The sequence below is a fragment of the Saccopteryx bilineata genome, chromosome 7 (assembly GCF_036850765.1).
Source record: "Saccopteryx bilineata isolate mSacBil1 chromosome 7, mSacBil1_pri_phased_curated, whole genome shotgun sequence".
In the NCBI taxonomy this organism is placed as follows: domain Eukaryota; kingdom Metazoa; phylum Chordata; class Mammalia; order Chiroptera; family Emballonuridae; genus Saccopteryx; species Saccopteryx bilineata.
Window position 1 is genome coordinate 83,700,332 of NC_089496.1, and position 25,615 is coordinate 83,725,946.

Genomic DNA, 25,615 nt, shown 5'->3' on the forward strand with positions numbered 1-25,615 from the left:
AGCATGGGGGGGGGTGTGGAGGAGAACAGGGCGGTAGGATTTCGTTTCCACCCTCTTCGGGAGAACACCTATTGTAATGTAATGTACTGTATCTGAGCTTGGCAGGTGTGCGCTTCCAGATGGAAACAGCAGAAGAGCACCCCCCCCACACCCCGGTTCTCGGGCAGGACTCTCTTGGGATTCCAGGCACAACCTGCTCACAGCAGCGGTGGGAACATCCCCTCCAGTCACACAGAGCCGCTTCTCTGCGACTGGTACTCACCCGGTCCTGGGGAGTGGGGACGGCACAGCAGGTAAAGGAGATGACTTATAGTCCCAGGCTCCGCTGCTGCGACCTGCACAAACATGTACACGGGTCAGTGTCCAACTCCTGAATCTGGGATGACGGTCACAGGTAGGCTGGCCTTTTTAGACTGACTCAGAAATACATGCACATTTGTTGCTATTACTTTTAGTTAAGCGTATGTAGGTAGTTACCTTGAAGCTGTTGGGGGAAACCTGTAAGCAAAGGTGATGAAACATTATTTTTAAATGTCCATTATTTGTCTCAGAACCAGGATGTGAATTAGGGACTTCATTATAGATACAGAGAACAGACTGAGGGTTGCCGGAACGGAGGGGAGTTGGGGCACTGGGTGAAAAAGGTGAAGGGAATGAGATGTACAAATGGATAGTTACAAAACAGTCATGGGGATGTAAGGCACAGTATAGGGAATATAGTCAATAATATTTTCTAGCGACCTTCTTGTTTCCCTCGTGGGACAAACAGACTCTGTGGGCTCAGTGAGAGCCACTCAGGGACTCCTGTGGGAGGGAGCAGGAGCGCACGCTTGCACGTAAGTACACACCAGAGGCGCCCGGAGACAGGGCACAGACCCACCACCCCTGGTGCATACCTATTGACACTGCTCACTCATAATCACGAAGCACTGGTACCTACTAACCTCACTTTCGCGGATGCTCATTCATTCAGTTCTGCATTCTCAGGGCCTTTGCCCACTGCTCAAACAGACAGATTGAGGCAAGTGGCAAGCTACTGCCCTGACCTCATTTCTGAGGTCACAGAAGAGATCCAGAGGGCCTTGCCCACTGCACCCAATTTCCCCTCTTCCTCCCTGAAGATAGAAGCCAGACAATCACTATGAGGGAGGAAGATGAGAAAGAAGCAGAGCCTCCCCACTGGGGTAAGGAGCAGGCCTGGAAGGTGGGAGGCCAGTGGCTAAGCCAGCTGTGTTCAGTCTATCCTGTCTGTCTGATCTTAAGCTAGTGCTCACCTGCCTGGACATTACTGCTCAGTGAGACAAACCTATTTATTGAATTAAATTGAACTGAATAAATATTTTTTTAAGAACCTACATTGCCCTGACTGGTGGCTCAGTGATAGAGCGTCAGCTTGGCATGTGGATGTCCCAGGTTCAATTCCCAGTCAGGGCACACAGGAGAAGTGACCATCTGTTTCTCCACCCCTCCCCCTCTCCCTTCTTTTTTTTTTGTTTATCTTTCTTTACCCCTCCCGCAGCCATGGCTCAGTTGGAGCAAGTTGGCACGGGGTGCTGAGGATGGCTCCATGGCCTTGCCTCAGGTGCTAAAATAGCTTGGTTGCCGAGCAACAGAGTAACGCCTCAGATGGGCAGAGCATCACCTGGTAGGGGGCTTGCCAGGTGGATCCCGATCAGGGTACATGCAGGAGTCTGTCTGTCTGCCTCCCTGCTTCTCACTTAAGAAACAAACAAACAAAAAAAGAACGTGTATTTGTAAGTCCACATTCCTAAAGGACTTAGAGAGGATAGTCTGTAAACGCAGGTTGGACTTGCCCTCAGTAGATAGTACTTTAGTGTGTGAGATAAAGCACGCATACAGAAACACTGGTGCGGTTATCAGTTACCAGGAATTACTGAGGCCCTGGGACATGTAAAGCACATGAGGGTACTCTGTTAGAGGGCTGGAGAGGGAAGGAGGAAAACCAGGCCCCTGTTCTTTCAGAATCTGTAACGGGATCGAATATGTACCGCATGCCACCTCATCTGACAGGACCACCTATTCCAAACACAGAAAAGAAAAGGCCTCAAGAAGTATTAAAAATAGAGATCTGAAAGTTTATTCGCTTGTGCTTTACCAGAGAGGCCTTTGTGCTTTCCCTCAGAGTCCATCTGCTCTTTTTCTACACATGGTTCTTTTCTGGTTCTTTTTTTTTTTCTGTTACAGTTTACATTCAATATTATTCTGTATTAGTTTCAGATGCACAGCACAGTGGCCAGACGATTACACACTCTCCAAACTGGTCCCTCCGATACTTTAAGCCCCCAACTGGCCCCATACCCCGCCATTACGACGTTGTTGGCCATATTTTCTATGCAGTGATCTACATCTCCGCGGCCGTCCTGCAGCCACCAACCTGTACCCCCAATCCCTTCTACACACAATTCTTTTAATTAATTAATTTATTTTTTTTGTATTTTTCTGAAGCTGGAAACGGGGAGAGACAGTCAGACAGACTCCCGCATGCGCCCGACCGGGATCCACCCGGCACGCCCACCAGGGGGCGATGCTCTGCCCACCAGGGGGCGATGCTCTGCCCCTCCGGGGCGTCGCTCTGCCGCGACCAGAGCCACTCTAGCACCTGGGGCAGAGGCCAAGGAGCCATCCCCAGTGCCCGGGCCATCTTTGCTCCAATGGAGCCTTGGCTGCGGGAGGGGAAGAGAGAGACAGAGAGGAAGAAGGGGTGGGGGTGGAGAAGCAAATGGGCGCTTCTCCTATGTGCCCTGGCCTGGAATCGAACCCGGGTCCCCCGCACGCCAGGCCCACACTCTACCGCTGAGCCAACTGGCCAGGGCGCTACACACAATTCTATGTGGGGACCATTTCCAGAATACTCAGCGGCACAGAGTGGGCGGGATTGACTCCAGGAGCCACCTTCGCCAGCACCCCATGGGGGAATTCTCCTCCCAGGACACCCCTACTTACACGTCACCTGACCTAGATGTGATTTTCATAAACATTTTGAAAAAGAGACTACATTTAGAATTTGTAACATTTCATGTCACAATAAACTGAAATGTCATCTGAATATGTATTACGAGTCCCGTTATGTGTTGTTAGCTACTGTATCAAATTGATACTGTTCTTCAAGTCCTTCATCCCTGAGATTGACCCTTAAAAATACACTTGACTACTCATAGATTTTCATAAAAATTTCAGGAAAAAGGAACAGAAAACCCTATCTGAAAAATAAGGAAGTGTAATGAAGGCCTTGGGCAGAATTTCCTCCCAGGGGGTGTTCCTTCTTCTTCAAAGCCATGCGTTCGTTTGGCCTGGGATCATTATCGTCGTCACATCTACTTCCTGGCTTTTCTGCTGCACTTCCCTTCCCTTCATATCTCCAGCCTGCCAACGTCTTCCTTCCCCTTCCGCCCTTATAAATAACTCCTGCCATCAGATCAGAGGGGGCATGTCCATTCTCTGGTGGGGGCAGGACAAAGCTGGTGGAAAACGTAGGATTTTGCATCAGGGAGACAGCATTCTATTTATTTCTCTGCCAGAAACCTGGCCGGGTGGCTTCCTACAAACCACTGTATCTCAGTTTCCCCTTCTGTGAAATGGGGACACCACCACCTACCTTATGTAACTCAATTACTGTGGTAAGATACTAAGACACATTTTAAAATGTAAAAAAACCCAGCCAAATATAATGTAATATTGTTGGAAAGGGATTAAAAGTATTTGAGGTTTAAGCTAAGTAAAAGGAGCCAGATGGAAAAAACTACACATTGTGTAACTCCGTCTCTAGGGAACGCCGGAAACGGCAGAGCTATAGCAACAGAGCGCGGATTGGTGGTTGCCTGGGGGGGGGGGGGGAGAGCATTGGACACAAGTGGGCATACGGGATCTTTTAGAACTGAGGTGGGCATGGAAATTTTCTAAAACTGGATTGCAGTGATGGTTACAAAACTCTGTAAATGTAATGATTTATAAAAATCATTGAATTATACATGAAAAATGAGTGAAAATTATAACTGATAAAGAAACTCAGTAAATATGATTATTGCAGTTTTGTTTTAGCATCTTGTTATCAACCACCACAGTCCCTGAGCACTGTACATACCAGGTGCTAGAAATGTGCTATCTCTAAGCCTATTCAACATCAACGGCAGCAAACCCAGTCTAGAGAGGGTAGGTGGGGTGAACACCAAGGCCATCTGAGTTTAAAACCCAGGCAGGCACTCTCCAGAAGTCCCTCATAATGTCACTCTGGGGCCTGATTTCATGCACATTCACTTGCTGCTTCTCCCTTATTTGGGGAAAGATGAGTGAAACAGAGGTGTGCTCTTATGGATGCTCATGGGAGGACGGAGCGTGACTCATGTTTTTCACGGGCCAGTGACCCTATCTGTTGCTCTGTGCCCCTGAAGTCAGGCCCAGGGCCATGGCTGGCTAGGACATCCTGGTACCCTTCTCACTGCTAGGATTCCTGCTTTCTTATAAAGCCAAGTTCTTGGTTGGAATACTCCGAGAGAAATAGGGAATGTGACAAAGGGAGACATGTCCAAAAGCATAATGATAAAAGTGAAAATAAGCTGTTTTAATTGGATTAAGCAAATTATGTTAATGCAGGCTTTGCAACCAAAGTTTCTCAACTAGGAAAACAATTTGCCCTTAGTTTTTCCTTCTACCATATATGTTTTATGCATCACTCTCTTCAGTTTTACATACAACATTGGTAAGTTTCCTTAATTCTTAATGATTTCAATGTTGGCATTGTAAGCCCTTGAGATCTAACTGTCTTTTAGCTGTTATAGAAACCCTCTTATCATTAAGGGCTTGCACACCAGACACTGCATGAAGTCTTACACAATAAAGAGATTTAACTCAATAACTTCAGAACAATTGTGCCATAGGTAAAAATCAACTTGCATATTAGCGGAGAATTGTAAATTCCAAAACTTCTCCCCTCTTTTAGGACATAAGAATATAGCATGCTTTTTAAATGCTATTTACTTAGAGGGATTTCAGAAATACAAGCCCTGTCTACCCTCTTCTGACAAAAGCTACAAGTCAGCCAGAAGTTGCATCACCTTCTTCTGAATGATCCTATAGAGACAAAGCACAGTGGACTTGAGGGCTTTCAGTTTGTTTAGAGCAGTGATTCTTAACTGAGAGTGACGGTGCCCCCACGGACATTTGACAATGTCTGAAGACATGAAGCGGCTACTGGCATCTAGTGGGCAGAGGCCAGGGGTGCTGCTACATATCCAACAATGCAAGGGACAGCCAGCCCCCACAACAAAGACTTATCTGACTGTTGGTCAAATAAGTTTGTAAATATGATATACATGTTTGCTCGCTTTTAGTTTGCATTGGGTTTGGGGGACAGGCTGTAAGCAGGCAGGGTCATTATAGCCTGAGACTTAGTTTTAAGACTAAGCTTTTCCCCACACCCTTGACGGTTGCATGATGTGGGGTGGTGCACTCCCATAAGGAATCCCATCATGCCTCAGATAAGTGACTTTGTATCAGAGACTTCCTTGTTTGTATATTGGATTAAAGGTTTGGATTTCTACACTATAAAGTGGGGCAGACCGGGAGCTTGCTCGCTCTCTCGGTTCCTGAGATTAGCATTAGAGTGAAGAGCAGAGAAAGCAGGGCAGAGAAAGGCCACGTGGAGGAGGCTAGGAGAAGCATCCAAGATGGGTGGAGTGCTGAGGGAGAAGCCAGTTTGTGCAGAGAGAAGGAGATGGGGAACAGAGGTGAATAAGTCTGGTGAGCTAGAAACCTTTGATTCTAGGAAACTCGGATAAGTCAGTAGCTTTGTGAGCACTGAATGAGTGGGTTTTGGAGTCCAGTGTGTGTTTTTACTTGCCCACCAGGTGCAAGCTAGGATAAAGATGATGGCCCACCAGTTCTTGGCTCCGTTGTTTCATTACCATCTGTCTGAATCCTTTGCAAACCTGCATGGGCCAGGCTGCTGTGATGGTGGCCATGGCTACTGGCCATACATTGACCCAAATGCCAATAGTGCTGAGCCTGAGAAACCCTGATTCAGAGTAAAACTTTATATGAAAAGGAAGAAACACAATTGTTTGCCGAGATGTGTACAGGATACTCTGCCAGACTGTTCATGAAATTAGGCCGGTTAAACCAGGGATTCTGAGCAATAACAATAATAAGTAACAAAGAACTATCATTGTAGGAGTGGGATTCATATGCATTTACTCATTTAATTCTCACACTACCTCTAGGCGTAAGTGGCATTTTCTCCTCCAATGTTTAGAGGAGAACATTAAAAAATGAGGAGATTACTTAGCTGTTGGATGTCAGGTAACCTGCACATGTCAGAGGCAGGAAATGAGCTCTCTGGCTTTGAGTCTGTGCTAAGTCCTGCTACAGGGCTTCTCAGCCTGGATCACAAAGAGGAGGGAGAGCCTGCCCTGCACCTAATTCACTACGGAACGGCAGCACGCACCTTAGTAGTCACCAAAGAGCCAAAAGCAACATTATCCAGGGGCAAACGACACGGTGTGGTACTTGGACAGAAACACCAGCCTGAAACCGTAGCCCCTTCACGATGTCTATCAGGGCACTGACGCTTTTAAAGGACAACAGGTTATTCAAAGACACATGCAAGTAGTCTAATCATTCAAATTATCTCACTTCCTCCCTCTTGTACTTTCTCCTGTCTGTAGCCAACAATCATATAATCAGGATATTATCTTGTTCAGATTTGGTTTCTTCATCTGATGCCTCTAGTATTAAAATATTGGCCCTGGCTGGTTGGCTCCGTGGTAGAGCGTCGGCCTGGCGTGCGGGGGACCCGGGTTTGATTCCCGGCCAGGGCACATAGGAGAAGCGCCCATTTGCTTCTCCATCCCCCGCCCCCGTTCCTCTCTCTCTCTTCCCCTCCCGCAGCCAAGGCTCCATTGGAGCAAAGATGGCCCGGGCGCTGGGGATGGCTCCTTGGCCTCTGCCCCAGGCGCTAGAGTGGCTCTGGTCTCTGCAGAGCGACGCCCCGGAGGGGCAGAGCATCGCCCCCTGGTGGGCAGAGCGTCGCCCCTGGTGGGCGTGCCGGGTGGATCCCGGTCGGGCGCATGCGGGAGTCTGTCTGACTGTCTCTCCCCATTTCCAGCTTCAGAAAAATACAAAAAAAAAATATTGCTATACTAGGTTAATAGAAAATGAGTGAATAATAAATCCAGGGGGCTAATGCCCTCTTGATAGTACCATGTGATTTCTTTAAATACAGCTATTGCTGGGGACTCAGCCATTCTCTGAGCCAACTGACCCACCCACCATTTCAGCACCTACTCTGAGCCAGTCCTGTCTAAGCCCTGGAAACACAGCTGTGAGCAAGATATGACACCAAGAGCTTTAGAGGAGAGAGAGCAAACTCAGGGGGGACCAGGGGATAAAGGGAGTATGGGAAACTACAGGAGTGCACGCACACCACGGGGATCTGGCCCAAATGGGGTCAAGAAAGGCCTCTTGAGCAAGTGACATTGAAGGCAATGTCTTCAAGGAACTTGCAGTGTAGTTGTGGAGATGACTGAGACACAAAGTAATTAGAGAGCAGGTATAAGTAAGTGTAAGTGGAATTCTCAGGGACCCAGAAACCATAGGAGGCTTCCTGGAGGGGGAAACCTCAACATGGGCCTTGAAAGATAGGTAGGATTCAATGTCATAAAAGGGAGAACACAAAGACCAAAAGGTAGGACCAATGAAATACAGAATGATTGGAGTATTGGGTATGTTTTAGGAAGAAAAAATCCTTGTTTGATAAGAGCATTTTAAGATGCAAACACCAGAGATTATTACACTGTTCTTCTAAAGGAGGGTTTAGGTTTTCATTTATCTATTTGAATGAAAGATTTTCTGTTCCAGTAATAACAGCCCTTCTCCTGAATTAGGAGTCAGGAGTCTCCATTGGAGCTGGGACAGAAGCAGTCATGGTGCATTATTAGGTTGATATGCTGGCGTTTGTTCCCAGGAGTTAAATGAGTCAGATAAGATTCCCCAGATACAGCCCTGGCCGGTTGGCTCAGTGGTAGAGCATCGGCCTGGCATGCAGAAGTCCTGGGTTCGATTCCCGGTCAGGGCACACAGGAGAAGCGCCCATCTGCTTCTCCACCCCTCCCCCTCTCCTTCCTCTCTGTCTCTCTCTTCCCCTCCCGCAGCCGAGGCTCCATTGGAGCAAAGATGGCCCGGGCGCTGGGGATGGCTCCTTGGCCTCTGCCCCAGGCGACGCCCCCTGGTGGGCAGAGCGTTGCCCCTGGTGGGCGTGCTGGGTGGATCCCGGTCGGGCGCATGCGGGAGTCTGTCTGACTGTCTCTCCCCATTTCCAGTTTCAGAAAAATACAAAAAAAAAAAAAAAAGATTCCCCAGATACAAAGAGCCTGCAGATTCCTAGGGAGAGGATAAATAAGACCAAGACTTGTCAATAGGGTGATTGTTACACAAGACATGAATTTAGAAAAAGGTAAAAAAAAAACACCCACAACTCTTCTTTTATTTTTCCCCAAGGATCTCCCAATCTCTTGTTTTCAGCCTTCCGCTCTGGGGAGAGAGAGATTGACTGAGAGAGATGGGAAGAGGGGAGAGGGAGAAAGGGGTAGGGGGCCTGGAGAGAGGCCCCTGAACCCTCTGTGCTGTAATAGGGTGGGGTGCCATGCGGCTTTGTGGAGCTCCGTTTGGGAGTTGCCAGACCCTACAGGAGCCATTGGGAGCTCATGGTTTTGGTAGCAGTGATGGGATAAAAACTTTGTGATGGGGTAAAAGTGGCAACACATGGAAGCATTTAGAAGTTCAGTCCAGACATAGTCACTACGAGAAGAGAGCTTAGGGGCAAGGGCATGACTAGGGACACTCACAGACAGGAGTTTTGAGGTGATGAAGTGAAGAAAGCTTGGACTAGATGGCAACTAAAAGAGTAGAGAAAATTCAGGAAATCGCAGCCTTTGCTTGAAAAAACACTTTGAGAAAGACACTCAGAGATGTGTGGCTTGGAGGCTGACACGCAAAGAGGAATAGGGATGCCCAGAGGCAAGGGAGGTGACGGGTGCAGTGGGACTGTCAAGGGGTTCAGAGGGAAAGCAGGTCAGGGTTGGACACTAGAGAGTTATCACCATAGACGAGGGAAGTGAAGCCAGCAGAATGGATGAGCCCTAAAGAAGTGAAAGATAGCCCTGGCTGGTTGGCTCAACGGTAGAGCGTCGGCCTGGAGTGCGGGGAACCCGGGTTCGATTCCCGGCCAGGGCACATAGGAGAAGCGCACATTTGCTTCTCCACACCCCCTCCTTCCTCCCTGTCTCTCTCTTCCCCTCCCGCAGCCAAGGCTCCATTGGAGCAAAGATGGCCCGGGCGCTAGGGATGGCTCCTTGGCCTCTGCCCCAGGCGCTAGAGTGGCTCTGGTCACGGCAGAGCGACACCCCGGAGGGGCAGAGCATCGCCCCCTGGTGGGCAGAGCATCGCCCCCTGGTGGGCGTGCCAGGTGGATCCCGGTTGGGCGCATGCGGGAGTCTGTCTGTCTCTCCCCGTTTCCAGCTTCAGAAAAATACAAAAAAAAAAAAAAAAAAAGTGAAAGATAATACTCTTTCCTGAGCACCTACTGTGTGCCAGACCCTGCATTAAGAGTTTTGCATTCACAATTTCAGAATTCTCCTGTCTCTGTGCACTTTCCCCATTTACAGATGAGAAAATAAGATGCCTGCAGAGGTGAATGCAGGCTCAAAGTGTATAGCTGTAACTGGGAGTTCAACCCAGGTCTGTTTGGCTCAAAACCCAAGCCCTTGACCACCATGATGTCCTGAAAGAAGAGCAAAGGGCTGAGGGCTAAGTGATGCAGACATCCTCAGCAGGGAGAGGAGGAGAAGCCAGCAAGGGAGGATGAAAACTAGGGCTCTACTAGTCCAGGTCCAGGGGCATGGGGTCGGGGAGGGTTCCTTCAACATTGGCGCCACCAGACAGTGGATGAAGATGAGATCTTCTGTTACTATTTATTGAAAATTTTGAAAATACAAATGATTATTTCTTAATATTTTATCTCAACTGTTTGTCGTATTTGGAATAGATTAGAAACCAAACCCTCAAATCCACAATTTAAAATAAACACCAAATCACATGTATACTTTACCTGCAGCTGTCGCTGGAGGAGGGGCTGGCCTGGAGGAGTTATTTGGCTTGGTTGATCTATTCACCATGGGAGCTTAAACACACAAATAGATACGTAATGATTATAGATAGTCTACTGAAGGGGATTCACATTTATGGGGAAATGCACTATGGAAAGGACAGCTCAGACCAGAGAATTTGCAAAAAATACTTATTAAACATATAAGCCATTTAAAAATGTCTTCTCAGAAGAAATACGTTTAGAATGAATATATTGATGATTAAAAGAATAATCAAATCATTTTATGATAGGGATTTTGTTAAAGTGAATACTAGCTTGGAATTTCCTTTGCCAAACTGGAGGTCTAGGAGATGAGAGTTTTTTGTTTTTGTTTTTTTTAAATAAAGAGAATTGTATTGAAGTTAATAGTGAAGGGGCCAAATTAATTGCCCCACCCTCCCCGCCACATACAACACATACCATTTCTTTTGTATTTTGCAGGGTTTGTTTGGGATGGGGATGCTTAATATGTATTTATTTTCATGGTGATGGGTGGCTCAGGAATTCAGGCTGGTCTCGAAGACATTATTGTTATTTAGGGGATGTAGGAGAGGGTTGCAAAATAATGGCAGTGTAAAAACTGAGTATTGCTACTTCAGAGTCCAGTTTATTAGGTGAGTAATGGTACTTGAAGAGGTATCACTTACACAGGATTATATTCTTCAGAGTGACTATGCCTAGAGTGAACAGGCACTGTTCCCCTGAGGGTACATGGCACGGGCACTTGAAGATAATTTGTTTGTAATCGCATTTGTTATTCACTGAAGGATTTACAAACTAAATGTTTCTGAAATAGCACTATGTATAAAGAATCAGGGCACAGGACATAATTTATTTTCCATTTTTTTCAGTCCTCTGTAGAAATCGTTCCAGGGGCAGTATTTGTAAGGCCATCGTGGCAGTTTGCGACTTTGTGAGTATTTGGTTTTATGAGAAATCCATTCTAGGTAAGGACAGCTAATGATAAGCACCTAGGTGCTTTTATAGTTTAAGATAGAAAATTAATCATGGAAGAGGGCAGAGGGAGAAGGCTATGAAACACAGAGATGGCTCACTCACTGATACCTCTGCTCAGCCTGTCAAAGTAGACAAATGCTGCGGCCACAGGGGAGAGAAGCCCAGACACCCTCACTCTGAGCCCCTTAGTGCTTGCTACCAACTAGTCCTGCATGCCCCCATCACTGGTAGAAATCTGCAGGTGCCTAAGACTGCTACCACTTGCCTTTTTCATCTGGGAGAGAAGTGCCTTCTGTGGGATGAATGTAATTTTCATCTTCATCTTCTACAGGGACCACGTAATCAGCCTAAAAGAAATGCAGAAATGAATGAAAAGAATGTTGTCCATTCATAGGTTATTGTATAGGGAGGACTAATTCTTTTTAAAAAAATTTACTAAGATATAATTAATATACCATTACTTTTCCCTATGTAAAGTGCACAACTTACTGGTTTTTAGTATACTTACAGAGTATGAAGCCATCACTGTAATCTAATTTTAAAACATTTTAATCACTCAAAAAAAGAATATTGGCCCTGGCCGGTTTGCTCAGTGGTAGAGCGTAGGCCTGGCATGCAGGAGGAGTCCCGGGTTTGACTCCCGGTCAGGACACACAGGAGAAGCGCCCATCTGCTTCTCCACCCCTCCCCCTCTCCTTCCTCTCTGTCTCTCTCTTCCCCTCCTGCAGCCAAGGCTCCACTGGAGCAAAGTTGGCCCAGGCACTGAGGATGGCTCCATGGCCTCTGCCTCAGGCGCTAGAATGGTTCTGGTTGCAACAGAGCAACGCCCCAGATGGGCAGAGCATTGCCCCCTGGTGGGCATGTCGGGTGGATCCTGGTCGGGCACATGCAGGAGTCTGTCTGACTGCCTCCTCATTTCCAACTTCAGAAAAATACAAAAAAAAAAAAAAAAGAATATTGTATCCATTAGTCACTTCCCATCTACCCCTTCCCATGGCCTAGTCAACCAATAATCTATTTTCTGTCTTGAATAGTTGCCTATTCTAGAAATTGTGTGCAAATGGAATCATACAATATGTAGTCCTTTGTGACTTCTTTCACTTAGCATAATAATGTCAAGGTTCAGCTATGTTGTAATATATATCACTACTTTATTCCCTTTTATGGCCAAATAATCTTCCAGTGGATGAATATACCATATTTTGTTTATCTATTCATCAGTTGATGGACATTTGGGTTGTTTTGCTTTTTGACTGTTATGAATAATGTTGCTATGAACATTCATGTACAAGTTTTAGATGTACATTTCTCTTGGGAACATGCCTAGTGATAGAATTGCTGGGTTATGTTGTAGCTTTATGTTTAATAGTTTGAGGAGCTACCAAACTGTTCCCCAAAGTGACTACACTATTTTCTATTCCCAGCAGCCATGTATGAGGGCTCTAATTTCCCCACCTGCTCACCAATACTTGTTGTTGTCTGGTTTTTTTATTATAACTATCATCATGGGTATGAAGTGGAATCTAATTATGGTTTTGATATGCATTTCCCTGATGGTTAATAACGTTGAATATCTTTTTGTGTGACTATTGGCCATCTGCATATCTTTTTTTTTTTAGATAAAAATATATTTAACTCCTTTGCCCATTTTGAATTGTGTTGTCTTTTTATTATGGTTTGTAAGAGTTCTTTAAATATTCTAAATATAAGTCTCTTATTAGATATATATAATAATTTGCAATTTTTTTCTTCTATTCTATAGGTTGTCTTTTTACTCTCTTGGTGGTATCATTTGCAAAAAAAAGTTTTAAATTTTAAAGTTCATTTTATCTATTTTTCTTTTGTTGCTGATGCTTTTGGTGTTGTATCTAAGAAACCATTACCCAGGGTGCTAGAGATTTACACCTATGTTTTCTTGTAAGAGTTTTATAGTTTTAGCTCTTGCATTGGGTCTAACATCCATTTTTAGTTAATTTTTGTATGTGGTGTGAGACAGAGGTCCACTCTCATTCTCTTGCTTGTGGCTGTACAGTTTCCCTAGCACCGTTTGTGGAAAAAACTATTCTTTTCCCACTGGATAGTCTTGGCCCCTTTGTTAATAAGCAACTGATTGAAAATATAGGGAGAGAGGGATTTTTATATTGATCTGAGGTAAATGAAGTAATCAGATCTCAAAAGTGATCATAGATCTTGCCTTGGTGGGTCATGAAGATGGCTTTGAGAGAAACCACATCACAGTTATTGAGTGTTTCCTGCCAGCTGTTCATCTGAGAACTTGACATGTGTGGTAGCATTTAATTGTTATAACAACTTAACAAGGCGGGTACTACTATCAGCTCTTCCTATAGACTAGGGGTTTCTTTTATTCATATCACCGCCCTGCGTTTTAGAGGACAGTGGAGGCGCAGAGAGAAAAGGTGGAGTAAGGAACCTCAGTGGGCAGTGCAGAGAAGCAAAGTAGACAGGGAGCTATTTATGGGGGGTACAGAGCCAGTACTGATATTACACTATGTGCCTTTAGTGATTGCAAATGCTTACAATACAGTCGTCTATGCCATTTTGAGAGAGAAGAAATACCCTCTCAGCATAACGTTGGAGAGTCAGAGCGGGCGGTGAAGGAGAAAGCGGTTAGTGCTGACAGTACCCCACCCCCCAACATCCTGCCTTCCACTTGGTCTGGGAAGCCATCAGGACAGGTTTACTTTACCTCATCCTCAAGATCCTTGGGTTTGGGGGGGACCTGAGGTTTCTGCAGAATGGTGGGCAGCGTGGAGGCCCCCTTCGTCTTTGCCGAAGGCCAGCTGGGCTTACTGGGAAGCGTCTTGCTGAAGGGCGGGGACTGCCTCTGGCTGGATCGATTGTCTTGAAAGGAACGAGCGACAACAATAAAGTATAAGATGAAAGGGGTTCTGGGTCATTCTCTGGGGGGAAACCAGTGAGATCTAGAGAGTATAGAACCTCCAGCACCTAAGTAGCCACAAAGGATTAGCCGGTTAAAAGCATAAAATGACATGTTAGGTAAAAAGTCTCAATGGCCCATGGACTTGCATTATAAAAATTAGAAGAAGGGGCCCTGGCCAGTTGGCTCAGCGGTAGAGCGGCAACCTGGCGTGCGGGGGACCCGGGTTCGATTCCCGGCCAGGGCACATAGGAGAAGCGCCCATTTGCTTCTCCACCCCCCCTCCTTCCTCTCTGTCTCTCTCTTCCCCTCCCGCAGCCAAGGTTCCATTGGAGCAAAGATGGCCCGGGCGCTGGGCATGGCTCCTTGGCCTCTGCCCCAGGCGCTAGAGTGGCTCTGGTTGCGGCAGAGCAACGCCCCGGAGGGGCAGAGCATCGCCCCTGGTGGGCAGAGCATCGCCCCTGGTGGGCGTGCCGGGTGGATCCTGGTCGGGCGCATGCGGGAGTCTGTCTGTCTCTCCCCGTTTCCAGCTTCAGAAAAATACAAAAAAAAAATAATAAAAAATTAGAAGAAGGTTCTCAGCAGAAGTAGCTTCCCAGGACAGTGATGGAGCCCAATGGGCTCAGGAAGGCTGACAGCCCAGCACTCTGCCCAGCAGAATGGGTGATGGCCTTGGCAGCGTGGAGGGCTCAGAGCCGGTGCCCCTCCACAGGCGCACTGGTTCTAGGAACCCTTAAGGGCAGAAATTCTCAATCCTACTCACACATAAGAACCACCTGGGAGATTTAAAAATGCCACGGCCCAGGCCCCTCCCTAGATACAACTAGTTTGAACTTGTAAGGAAGGACCTAGCATTACAGATTTTAAAGGTTCCCCAGGTTATTCTAAGGTATATCCAGAGTTGTGACTGCTCATTGGGAGAATGAACCTACACGTTCCTCCCCTCAGTGAGTTCCATCAAATCATGGAGAACCCTGAGTTCCCCTGCCTAGGACTGTCCTCAGCAGGTATCAGGTATGAGTCCAGGCTCTGAAGCCAAATGACCCTGAGTTCAGTCCCCTGCTCTGCTTCCCACTGGCTGCACTCCTTTGGGTTAGTTATTCATCATTCAAAGTCTCTGGGACTCACTTTTCTCGTTTTTAAAACGAGAATCATCACCTCCAGCTCAGAGAGATAGTGCAAGGATCAGGAAGGGTGCAGCGAAAGCCGGGGAACCAGTGTGTCTGTCTGCCGACAGCTAACAGAGAGAACTAATACTGCCCACATAAGGTGGTTGAGGGTTTAGGCAACATGGCGTCCACCTGGCCAATTCTGTGAGTGCGGATTCCGACTGATACTCGGCAGGAAAATCTTAGCATAGGAGTCCCCATCCTGGGAAGAGCACAGGCACTTACACTGAATTCCTGTGGCTTCCTCCTGCCACAGCCCACCCCCAGCTTAATGCGCTGCCCTGCCTGTCATGCCCCAACCTCTGCTCTCCTCCTGGGTCCTGTTCCTGCCCTCAGCCCACGTTTCTGCTGAAGGTACGTGGTTAACTTCACATTCGATGCCTCTTCGGAAGTCTCTTTCTGGATGGTGCAGCTGTGCTCAGCCTGTAGGGCATCTGTTTTTGCTGTGCCTGTTACTCTGTCCTCTGTCAGTGTTTGTAGTTTTATCTGCAGCTCTTGGAGTCTACTTAGACTTCTTAATGTAAGATTTAAGCCCATCAGAAATAGCGAAACACAGAGGACAGGCTTTGAAGAGTGTGCCTTGAATGAGCCAGTTAACCACCCTGAGTTGTGGTTTTCTGGTCTATAAAATGGGCCTAGCATGGTCCCTTCCCAACCAGAGTTGTTGTGGTGAATGAATAGTCACTTAAAAAAATATGGTAGGTGGTGTGCAGAACAGAGCAGTGAAGAGTGTGGGTTTTGGAAGCAGAGTGGCCTGTGGCTTGCGTCCCAGCTCCACCACCATGTGTAAACCTAGGCCCATTAGTTTATGCCTCTGAGCTTCACTTTCTTCATTTGTAAGGTGGGGATGAATGCTTCCTTCGTAAGATTGAGAGGGCGAAGTGGGTCACAGCTGGAAAGCACTGGATTGTAAACTAAGAAGTCTGAGAGTAAGTCTGTCTTGCTTGCTGCTGAATGCTCAGTGCTCAGCCCTGTTCCAGCACATAGTGGGTGCTTCAGATTGTGGATGAAACAGCAGTGCCTGGGGGCACTAAGGAGGCAGTTAACGGCAGTGATAATGGAGAAAGAACCCTTCACAGGTAAGGACACTGTAGAAATAGGAGAGTGTCGTGATTATCACTGACAGACACCCCTCCTAAGACTGGAACACTAGCTTCTTCTTGGGGAACATTAAAAGCCATACTTGGGTCTGGAGAACAGATTTGAGCCGTGTCCATTTAACCTATAGGCTAATTCCAGGCTTAAAGCTCCACAATCCCACCCCCAGCTGAAAGTCCACCGTCTAGACTTGCCGGTATGGGGGTGGGCGTGGAAGAAGGAGGGGGTGTTAGCAGAAACCGGGAACCTTGACGGTCATTCTTGTTCTGTCTGTGTAGACATCTCCAGAAATTCAGAACCTGTGCACAGGAAGCCGGAATGGAAGTAGGGACTAATCTTAGGGTTCATTTCTCAGACTCTCGGGAGTTGGGAGCAGCCACCAGGATGTGCTCATTAAAATTTTTTTTTTCCTTTTTCGTATTTCTCTGAAGCCGGAAACGGGGAGAGACAGTCAGACAGACTCCTGCATGCGCCCGACTGGGATCCACCTGGCACGCCCACCAGGGGCGATGCTCTGCCCACCAGGGGGCGATGCTCTGCCCCTCCGGGGCGTCGCTCTGCTGCGACCAGAGCCACTCTAGCGCCTGGGGCAGAGGCCAAGGAGCCATCCCCAGCGCCCGGGCCATCTTTGCTCCAATGGAGCCTTGGCTGCGGGAGGGGAAGAGAGAGACAGAGAGGAAGGAGAGGGGGAGGGGTGGAGAAGCAGATGGGCGCTTCTCCTGTGTGCCCTGGCCGGGAATCGAACCCGGGACTTCCGCACACCAGGCCGATGCTCTACCACTGAGCCAACCGGCCAGGGCCATGCTCATTTAACTTTTGCCTGTTTCCAATATTCCTGATTTAAGAACAACCCCCCCCTACCCAAAATGGGCAAGTTTGCCAGCTGGGCTCTAGTACCTTCTAGTGACCAGATGACCCAGTTGGAGATGGTACGAATGGGAGGTTCCCTGCCAACCTCAGCCTGTCCCCACCTCTCTGCTGAACACCCAGGGTCTGGGGCCATCCTCACCTATGTATTCACCCCTCGTGAAGGGCAGGGCTGGGTGAACTGTCCTCGTCTCCTGCTCGACGGGTGGTGGCTCATAACTGTCATCCCCCGTCTCCTCGGCCGGCAGCACATACATCTCTGAGTCAGAGTGCTCATCTGGGTTTTCATAGTCGCTGTCCTGAAAGTGTAAACAGCGTGCTCAGTGTCCGGCTTGGGGGTGGAGCCCTCCCCCAGTGTCGGGACGAAGAAGCCAGGCTTGGACAGACTGGCTCACCAAGGTTAGGCAGCTTGGTGGTGACGCTGTGGGGGGCCATTTAACCCGTAGGGCAGCTGAAACTATATGTGGGCAAAGGACAGTCGGAGAGGAAAAAGGTCTACCGGAAAGTTCTGTCCGTTTTTGGAATAAAACAAAATACAAATTTTTCTTACCATCAGTAAACTTTATTAAATAATATAATTGCCATTATTATTAATGATTTCTTGCCAGCGTGAGGGCAATTTGTATATCCCATTTTTGAAAACTGTTTTATCTTTTGATGCGAAAAATCGAACCAGTGCTTGTTTGATATCTTCTTCATTTTTGAATTTTTTGCCCTTCAAAAAATTTTGTAAGGACAAAAACAAGTGATAGTCGGAGGGTGCTAAGTCCGGGGAATATGGTGGATGCAACAGACATGCTTCTTGTTGAAATTCGTAAAAATTACAGTGGCGTAAATGAACTTTATCAGTAGCCATGGGTACGCTATCGCTTCACACATAAGACTAACGTGAATCAACTTTGTTTTAGTTAATTTGCTACATCAGTATGTACACATGAAGTGATAAAAATAGAGAGGCACACATGCGTCAAATAAACGTGCTTACGTGTCGAAACTTGTTGTGATAGAAACGGACAGAACTTTCCGGTAGACTTTATATATTTGAAGAAGACAGAACAAGAGAATAACCGATAGGTTTTATTTATCGTAAATGCTTACAGTTGAGGAAAAGTTAAATTTAAGCAAGAGAAGGGAAGGGAACACAAAGGAATACATAAATACCTTTGAGGAGATAAAGTTAAAATTAAAACAAACAAAAAATTGAGCTCTTAAACCAGAGTGGCTAGGCTTCAAATGGACTCAGAGTCCACACTTTTTCTTTTATTAAATATAAATTTTATTCAAGTTAATATTGAAAAATACATTGACATGTTCTAAAGTTCAAACGGTTCAGAAGGATGTAATGAAGTTTCCTTCCCAGCCACTCAGTTCCTTTCCCCAGAGGCAAACAGAATCACTGGCATCTTGAGCACTTTATTCAGAGATAGTTTATGCATGCACCTATTCATATGGACAGAATATTTGGTTCAGGAGCGAAGAGGTCCTCTGACCTGTGTCCATTGCCCCTACTCCCTCACGCTGCCTGACACAAGGCGTGATCCATGCATGATTTTCCAATGAATGGATGATGCATATCTGCCCTTGGGCCTGTCTCTTTTACTTGGAATCACATAACACTGATGCCAGTGTACGTGATACAGGTGCAATGTATCCTTCACAGCTCTATCCTCAGGGTCTGTAACAGGGCTGGCACATGAGAGGAGCTCAGTATGTTTGGAATGGATGAATGAATGAATGAATGAATGGATGAATACATAAGTGAGGTCTATGATTTCTCCTCAGTCTGTAGGAAGATGGCGAGAGAAGAGGAATAGGGTGAAGAGTGGGATAAGGAATGAGGAAAGAGGCAGAGGGAGAATGTTCCCCAAGGTGGCTAGAGGAGTGCCGGGAGAGAGAATAAAAAGAGGCAGGAGCCCCAGGTGGGTGCTGTCCTAGAGCAGGAGAGAAGGTGGATGGGGTGAGATAAGAAAATTCCTGTAGGGGGATTTTCCCATTCCCTGATCTCAGCAATGGTGATGAGGGGCTCCATAATTCTTCCTGAACATGACCATGAACTTAGGCTGAGTAGAATAATGTTAGTACTAATATTATTCTTATAACTGACATTTCTATGCACCTTATACCTCAGTTACTGCTCCCTACAATCACGAGATAGTTTTTTTAATCCCATTTTATAGTTGAGGAAACTGAGGCACAGAAGAATTGAGTAATTTGATTCTGCAACTGTGTTCTGGAGAAATCAGTGACTCTTCTCAGGTGGAGGAGCAGGAGGCGAAGTGAGAGTGACAGGGAGGGGCAGCGGGGGGTGGGGATGGGGGCTTAACCAGGCAAGAGCTGGGCTTCCTGAGGCCGGGCTCGTCCAGCATAATGTGGGTGGAGCCGCGGCAGCCTCTCCGGGGGACATCAGGACAGCGCTGAGACTTTGTTGCTTTAATCAACATCTGGAAAGTGGAAGAACCCGCAGGCACCCAGACATGTGCCTGAGGGGGAGATGGTTTGGGCATCTCACTTTGTTTCAGTTTTTATGGAGCAGGGATGGGACATCTGAGACTTAACTGCCCAAGGGCTGAGGAGCGGTGTGTGTCCTGGGGAGAACTTGCTGGGATCCTTGCAGTCCCTCAAGCTGAACAACCTGAATGGGAGCGCCACAGTGGCAGAAGTGGCAGAGAGGTAGAGGAGGAGTGACTCCGTGTCAGCTGCCCCTCTGACACGGGCTGCCTGCCAGATGGTAACCCTTGTGAGAGCAGGACTGAGACTGTGTATCCGGGACCAGCACAGGACCTGGGATTGGAGGTGCTCACAGCACAGCTGCGGAACGAATGAATGAACTGAGCTGCTGCCCTGGCTCCGAAAGGACCGAGGACCAGGGGATGGGCTGTCAGCAGAAGTGCTGGGCTGGCCCTTCACTTGGAAAATGTACTGTGGGAAACGTACTGTGAGCCCTTCCTGCTTCAAACACATTGGGATGCACTGAATGCCTTTTTATCAAGAGAATAAAAAAGAAATGTGTTCACACTTGTGAGATTTAAAAAGAAATCCCTCAAATTATTCTAAAATTCTGGCAAACAAAATTTAATCATTTATTTAATACTTAACAAGTGCAATGTGTTAGACAATCTGATGGGAACTTTGAAGAAGGGACTGTGTAATAAGATTTCAAATTGTGTAATTTATTCATTTAACCAATGATCAATTATTGAATACCCGCTACGTGTCAGGCAGCATGCTTGACTCCAAGCACGCCGTCTGCTCATAGAAATTGTATTCTAGCAAGGGAACCCAATGACCCACAAGTAGTGAGTAATGAGTAATAAGTGGATGATCAAATGGATTAAACAGCTATTACTGATCACTAGTGACAGACGCACCTAAGGGAATAAGCAGGGTCCCGAGTCCGCAGTGGGAGGGGTGATTCTACCTTGGATGGGGAGGCCTTTCTGAGCAGACATTTAAACCAAGCCTGAAGGGCAAGGAGCCCCTGGCCAAGCGAGGGAGAATGGAAGAACGGCTCTTTGGTTTCTCCTCTTTTGCCGTCTTCTTTTTCCTGCCCAAGGACCATGAGTGTGAAATCGCTGAGGTAGACAGGACCTTGGCATGCTGTAGGAACAGCAGGCCGGTCTGAGCACCTGGGCTGTGTGGTAGGCAAGGCCCTGCTGAAAGGGGTTGGGGGGGGGTAGGCTGGATGGGTCCACAGGGGCCAGATTTCACCAGGCTGGGAGGTGTTAGCAACGCCTCTGGGTTTCATTCTATGTGCAATGGAAACCAACAAGGTAAAAATAGTTGTGAGTGAATGTTTTCTCAATCCTTATTAGAGCTGGTACCTTGATTTTGGTTGGTTAACTTTGAGACACAGTTATTTCCTCTTCTCCAGGGTGACTTTATTTTGTGTTTTCTAAGTCCTAAATGTGTGCTCTTTTTATCTAGCAAGTAAGCTAAATTTCCTTGGCTTCCCTCATTTATGTGGACCAGCTTAACTTGATTTAAGATGTGTCTTTCGTGCGTGAGGCCAGCAGGGGGCGCAGTTGCGATACTTCAGAGGGCTCTGCGGGGGCTGGGCTCCGGGAAATACCTCCACGGCCCAGTCACCTGTATACAGAGACCATTTGGTCTTCTCTTTTAAAAAAATCATTTCTCTGCAGTTGATATGGGAGGAACTCCTGTCTCCTGATACTCAGAGTAAACTCCTTGTGCTCTCTCTACACAGCATGGAGTTCAGGCTCAGTTCTTGAGCACTGCATAAGAGTCTTGGGTTCTCATGGTGAGCCCCTGAGTAACTGAGTGACAGTGGGCAAGTCATTGTCATTCTCTTGGCTTTGGTTTCCTTTTTTGGCATGCTGTTGTGTGGAGACCCTCTTGGATCCATTCCAGATATAAAATTCATGGATTGGAGCAGGCTAATGTTCTCCATGAATTTGCTACATGAGGAATAATTATTGTGAAGGTAAGACTCAGCCTAAGAGAAAAGGGGCAGCTGGGGTGTAGTGAGTTGTAAAGACACCTCGAAGAAGTTTATAGTTCATTCTGACCCCTCATCCCCCGGCGTCATTGGGACCAGGCCACCCTCTCTCTTTCTGTGGCCTCGGATGCTCCGCTAACGTCTTCTCGGTCCCAGCAAGTACCTTGGAGTGTAAAAGCCTGGGTCTGAGTCAGAGTCTGAGCTTGAATTTTGGAACTGCAAGTTAAACTCTCCGTGTCTTGGTTTCTTTATCTGTAAAGTGGGCAGGGCTGATATTAAAAATGTTTAACACTAAGGCCCAGACACTGCCTATGGCCCTAAGGACTGTCCCAAGGCTCCCCGATGTGCCAGGACTTACTCTCTGGTGGTTGTTTTGTTTAAAGCTCCTGTGCGGGGGCCAGGAGGTGACAGACACTGGGGACTTCAGCACAGAGACGGACATGGAGCTGTTTAAACATGTTAACATCTGGGTTTTTTGTGTTGTTTTTTTTTGAGAGTATGTTTATTAAAGCTGGGGACAGGGAAACAAGGAAGGACCTTGGACAGGCGAAGCAGCAGGAGAGAGACGAGGTGGGGCTGCTTCGGCTTGGAAACGGTATGGGAGAGAAGCGAGCCTAGGCGGGGTTGCTGTCAGCTCGCTGGAGACTCAGAGAAAAGGGCCCCTGGGATCAGGTTCAGGGGGTTAGCCTGGATTGAGCTGGCGCTGCCCACTGCTCCCCTGGTTGCAAGTGCCCTGGTTACAAGGATTTAGGAGATGCAACTCGTGGGGTGAAGAGAAGGAGGATGGGAAAGGTGTGGTCGTGCTCCCAGAGGGGAGCGTCTTTACTATCTGTTCCAGCTGTGCTGGCAAGTACTCCAAATACCAGCCGAACGTGGGGATGAGAATGTCTACCCAGAGGGCTGTAGTGGAGAGGAGGTGGGCTAATGCATATAAAGCTCTTGGCCTGGCATGGTGCTAATTCAAATTCCATTTTGAGGTTATTGCTACCTTGTCTGTAGGTGACCCTTCTAGCTGGGCCATCTCCCCTCTGGGATGTGCAGTGGACCACCAGGGTGTAATTCAGAAACAAACCCTTACAACAGCCTCCCGCAGGCCCTGGTAGAAATGGTACCCCGCTAGTCCCAGGAGCAAATACTTACAAAGTCATCCGACCACTGCTCCTCCTCGTCAGCCGGGCTCTCTGCAATGGCGTGTAGGAAGCAGAAGGCACAGGCATCAATCTCAGTGGACCGGCTCCCCTTGCCCGCACCACCTTGCAGCTGCCTTCCCTGCCCTTGGCCTTCCTAGGCCCCTTTACTTGACCTTGAACAGTTGTTACAGTCATCTGACGTGCATTCGTTTTTGAATCCTTTTTTTATTGTTGTTGTTAATGTCATTTCTCAAAGCATTAAGAGAGTTCTCGCTGGGGCAGAGAACTGGTGCATCTGACCCATGTCTGTCTTTGCCAAGGGACATTTTAGAGACCTTAGAGTAACCCAGCAGGAACCTGCGATCCATACTGTGTTGCTTCTAAGGATTTCTTTGAATCAATATGTGGATGGTGTAGCAGGAAGAGCACTGGACACAAAGTCAGACAGACGCAAATTCTTCTCCAGGCTCGCTTCCTAACCAGTTGGAGAATGGGTAAGAACAGACTACTCTGGGCCTCAGTTTCCAGGTTTGTAAAATAAGGAGATAACTTCTAAGATTCTCTCTGGTTCTCACTTTGACTTTCTATTAAGAAATTTGTATCCAGTGCTTTCTTACATGCCGGGCAATGTGGCAATGTTATTAGAGATCTGCACTCATTAGCTCTTAAAAACCTTAGGAGGAAACTGAGTCCTAGAGAAATAAGTCAGACCCTTATCTGACTTATTATTCCTCTTATCTGCTCAAGGTCAGATAATAAACGGTAGAGCCAGGAGTTGAACCCTGCAGGCGGACTTCCAAGTGCATGCTCTGAACCCCAACGCCTCGCTGCCTTGCTGTCTTTGAGCTCCAGGGGGCAGCACCATCTTAGGCTCTGAAGGAGTATAAAAATGGATGTGACAGGTCTTACAAAGTTTTTGCTCTTTAAGGATAAAATAGGTCTGGATGATGATAACTGAAGAGAATATTTGACCCCCTGTTCACCTAAACACATTTGGAGTATGAAAACATAAACTGACTTTAGAGGTTAAATGCAATTTACTCTTCTATGTAGGTGATCAACCAGACATAGGTCCCGATGGTAGAGTGGCTCCAGTGACTGCACCATAGAGTCCCAGCTGCCCTCCCGGCATGCTGAGCAGCCACTGCTAGAGGGCCCCCTGGGTGGTCCCTGATCCCACAGAACCTCAACAGAACCATTTATAGCCATTTTCCCCCCCTGCCACAGCGGACCACTGGGTTCCACAGAGGAACAAGGAAAAGAATTACAGAGGTGAAATGGGGGCAGGAAGGTCTTTGGACCAAAGTCACCAAATTTAAAACAATGGCGCCCTCTCTTGGCAAAAACGTGGTAAGCACTAAGAAGGAGCTTCCTTTTTACAAGCCAAATAATGGGCCAAACTTGGACAGCAACAAAAAAATAATTCTTATTATTTTTTGGGTTGACTTATAAAAAATTGTAATGTATTACAACCATTGGGATTTTCCCAGAAACTATACCAGAATAGGTGAATAAGTCCTCTTCCCATTATGCCAATAGCTGGCACTTCAGTTTGGGGAAAAGTAAAAATCAATACTTAAGGTGACAAGATGTTTTTGTTTCAACCTTTAAAATAGAAACCTCTAAAAAATGCCTTTATAAAACACACTGCCCTACCTTTGTCAACTGTATTTGCTGAGCCTCTTCTCAGTGAGTCACTTTATGATCAGTAATTGGTGAAAGCACTCAAAGCAGCCATCTAACTAGTTTTCCTGTCTCCGTTACCTTTCCTCTCCAATCGTCCTTCCTACTGTTTCTAGTTATTTTCTTAAAGCTTGGATCATGCCTTTCCTCTCCTCAAGAATCATCAGGGACTCTCTATGAAATAGAGTCAAGACTCTATCAGCACATTCCAGGGCCCCCCTTCCCGTCCCTCCATTGAATTCTCTTGCAGCGGTCTTCCGTGTTCACCTCCAGCAATACTGACCGTGTGTTCCTCCCGTGTTGCACTTTGGATAGCTCTGTGCTCTGCTCATGCTGTTCCCTCAGCTCATCTTCCCCCTTCCGTGGAAACCCCCATCTCACCTCCTCCTCCAGGAAGTCCCCCCAGTCCCTCTGCTCACAGCCCGTCACTCTTCCCTCCAGACCCTCTCAGTGCTGCCGGCACCTCACAGGCACGTGTGCTTCCTTCCGCCCTGTGCTACAATTAATTTGTGTCACTCTGGACTGAAAAACAGGACCTGTTTAATTTATCTTTGTATCTGGATGGCATTTTGCATTTGTAATCTACGCACTAATAAAGGTCTGAACCAATAAATGAGTTTGAATGAATTAAAATCAGGATCATAATAGTAGATGCTATTTAGTGAACACTTCTTATGTGCTGGGTGCTAGGCTAAGTGTTATAAATGTATTTCTTCATTTATCATCAACATAGTACTATGTGGTAGGTGCCATTATGATTTCTGTTTCACAGTTGAGGAAACGGAGGCTAAGAGAAGTTGCAAAATCTGTCTGAAGGCACATGACTAGCTAATGTGGGGGCTAGATTGGAGGTCTGGCTGTCTGTCGGCTCCTGCCACTGAAATCTCGTGTGAGCCACCTGGCCCTCCACTGAGCATTCAGGTGAAACCTGGGAGAAACAGGAATGGCCCGATCTAGGCATCATGGCACATGGGGACAGTAGAGAGACCAAAGCATCATGTGGAAGAGGTTATTTGATGATGCCCCACCCTCCCGCAGCTACAACCACCTTCTGGTTCCATGAGCAACCAGACTGACAGAGGCACAACCTTGCAGCCCGTAGTCCGCACTGAAAAGCGTGACAAGCCCGAGTCCTAGGTCTAAAGTAGTGGGTGGTTTTCCAGTCTCTCAGGGAGCCTCTGACAGTGTGCAGGTCAC

The 25,615-nt window shown here is 47.1% G+C and overlaps 1 protein-coding gene and 1 non-coding gene across 2 annotated transcripts in view; both read right to left on the reverse strand.

Annotated features, from left to right (window-relative positions):
* BLNK (B cell linker) overlaps window positions 1–25,615 on the reverse strand; it is a 94,373-nt gene that overhangs the window by 27,227 nt on the left and 41,531 nt on the right. Inside the window, exons 4-9 of the mRNA XM_066239988.1 lie at window positions 22,746–22,786; window positions 17,292–17,448; window positions 13,824–13,978; window positions 11,382–11,463; window positions 10,121–10,192; window positions 263–335 (exon numbers count right to left, since the gene is read on the reverse strand). Of these exons, the coding sequence (XP_066096085.1) occupies window positions 263–335; window positions 10,121–10,192; window positions 11,382–11,463; window positions 13,824–13,978; window positions 17,292–17,448; window positions 22,746–22,786 (580 nt within the window). The remainder of the gene's footprint in view (window positions 1–262; window positions 336–10,120; window positions 10,193–11,381; window positions 11,464–13,823; window positions 13,979–17,291; window positions 17,449–22,745; window positions 22,787–25,615) is intronic.
* TRNAT-GGU (transfer RNA threonine (anticodon GGU)) lies at window positions 17,007–17,082 on the reverse strand. The gene has a single exon. It is a non-coding gene; the product is annotated as a tRNA-Thr (tRNA).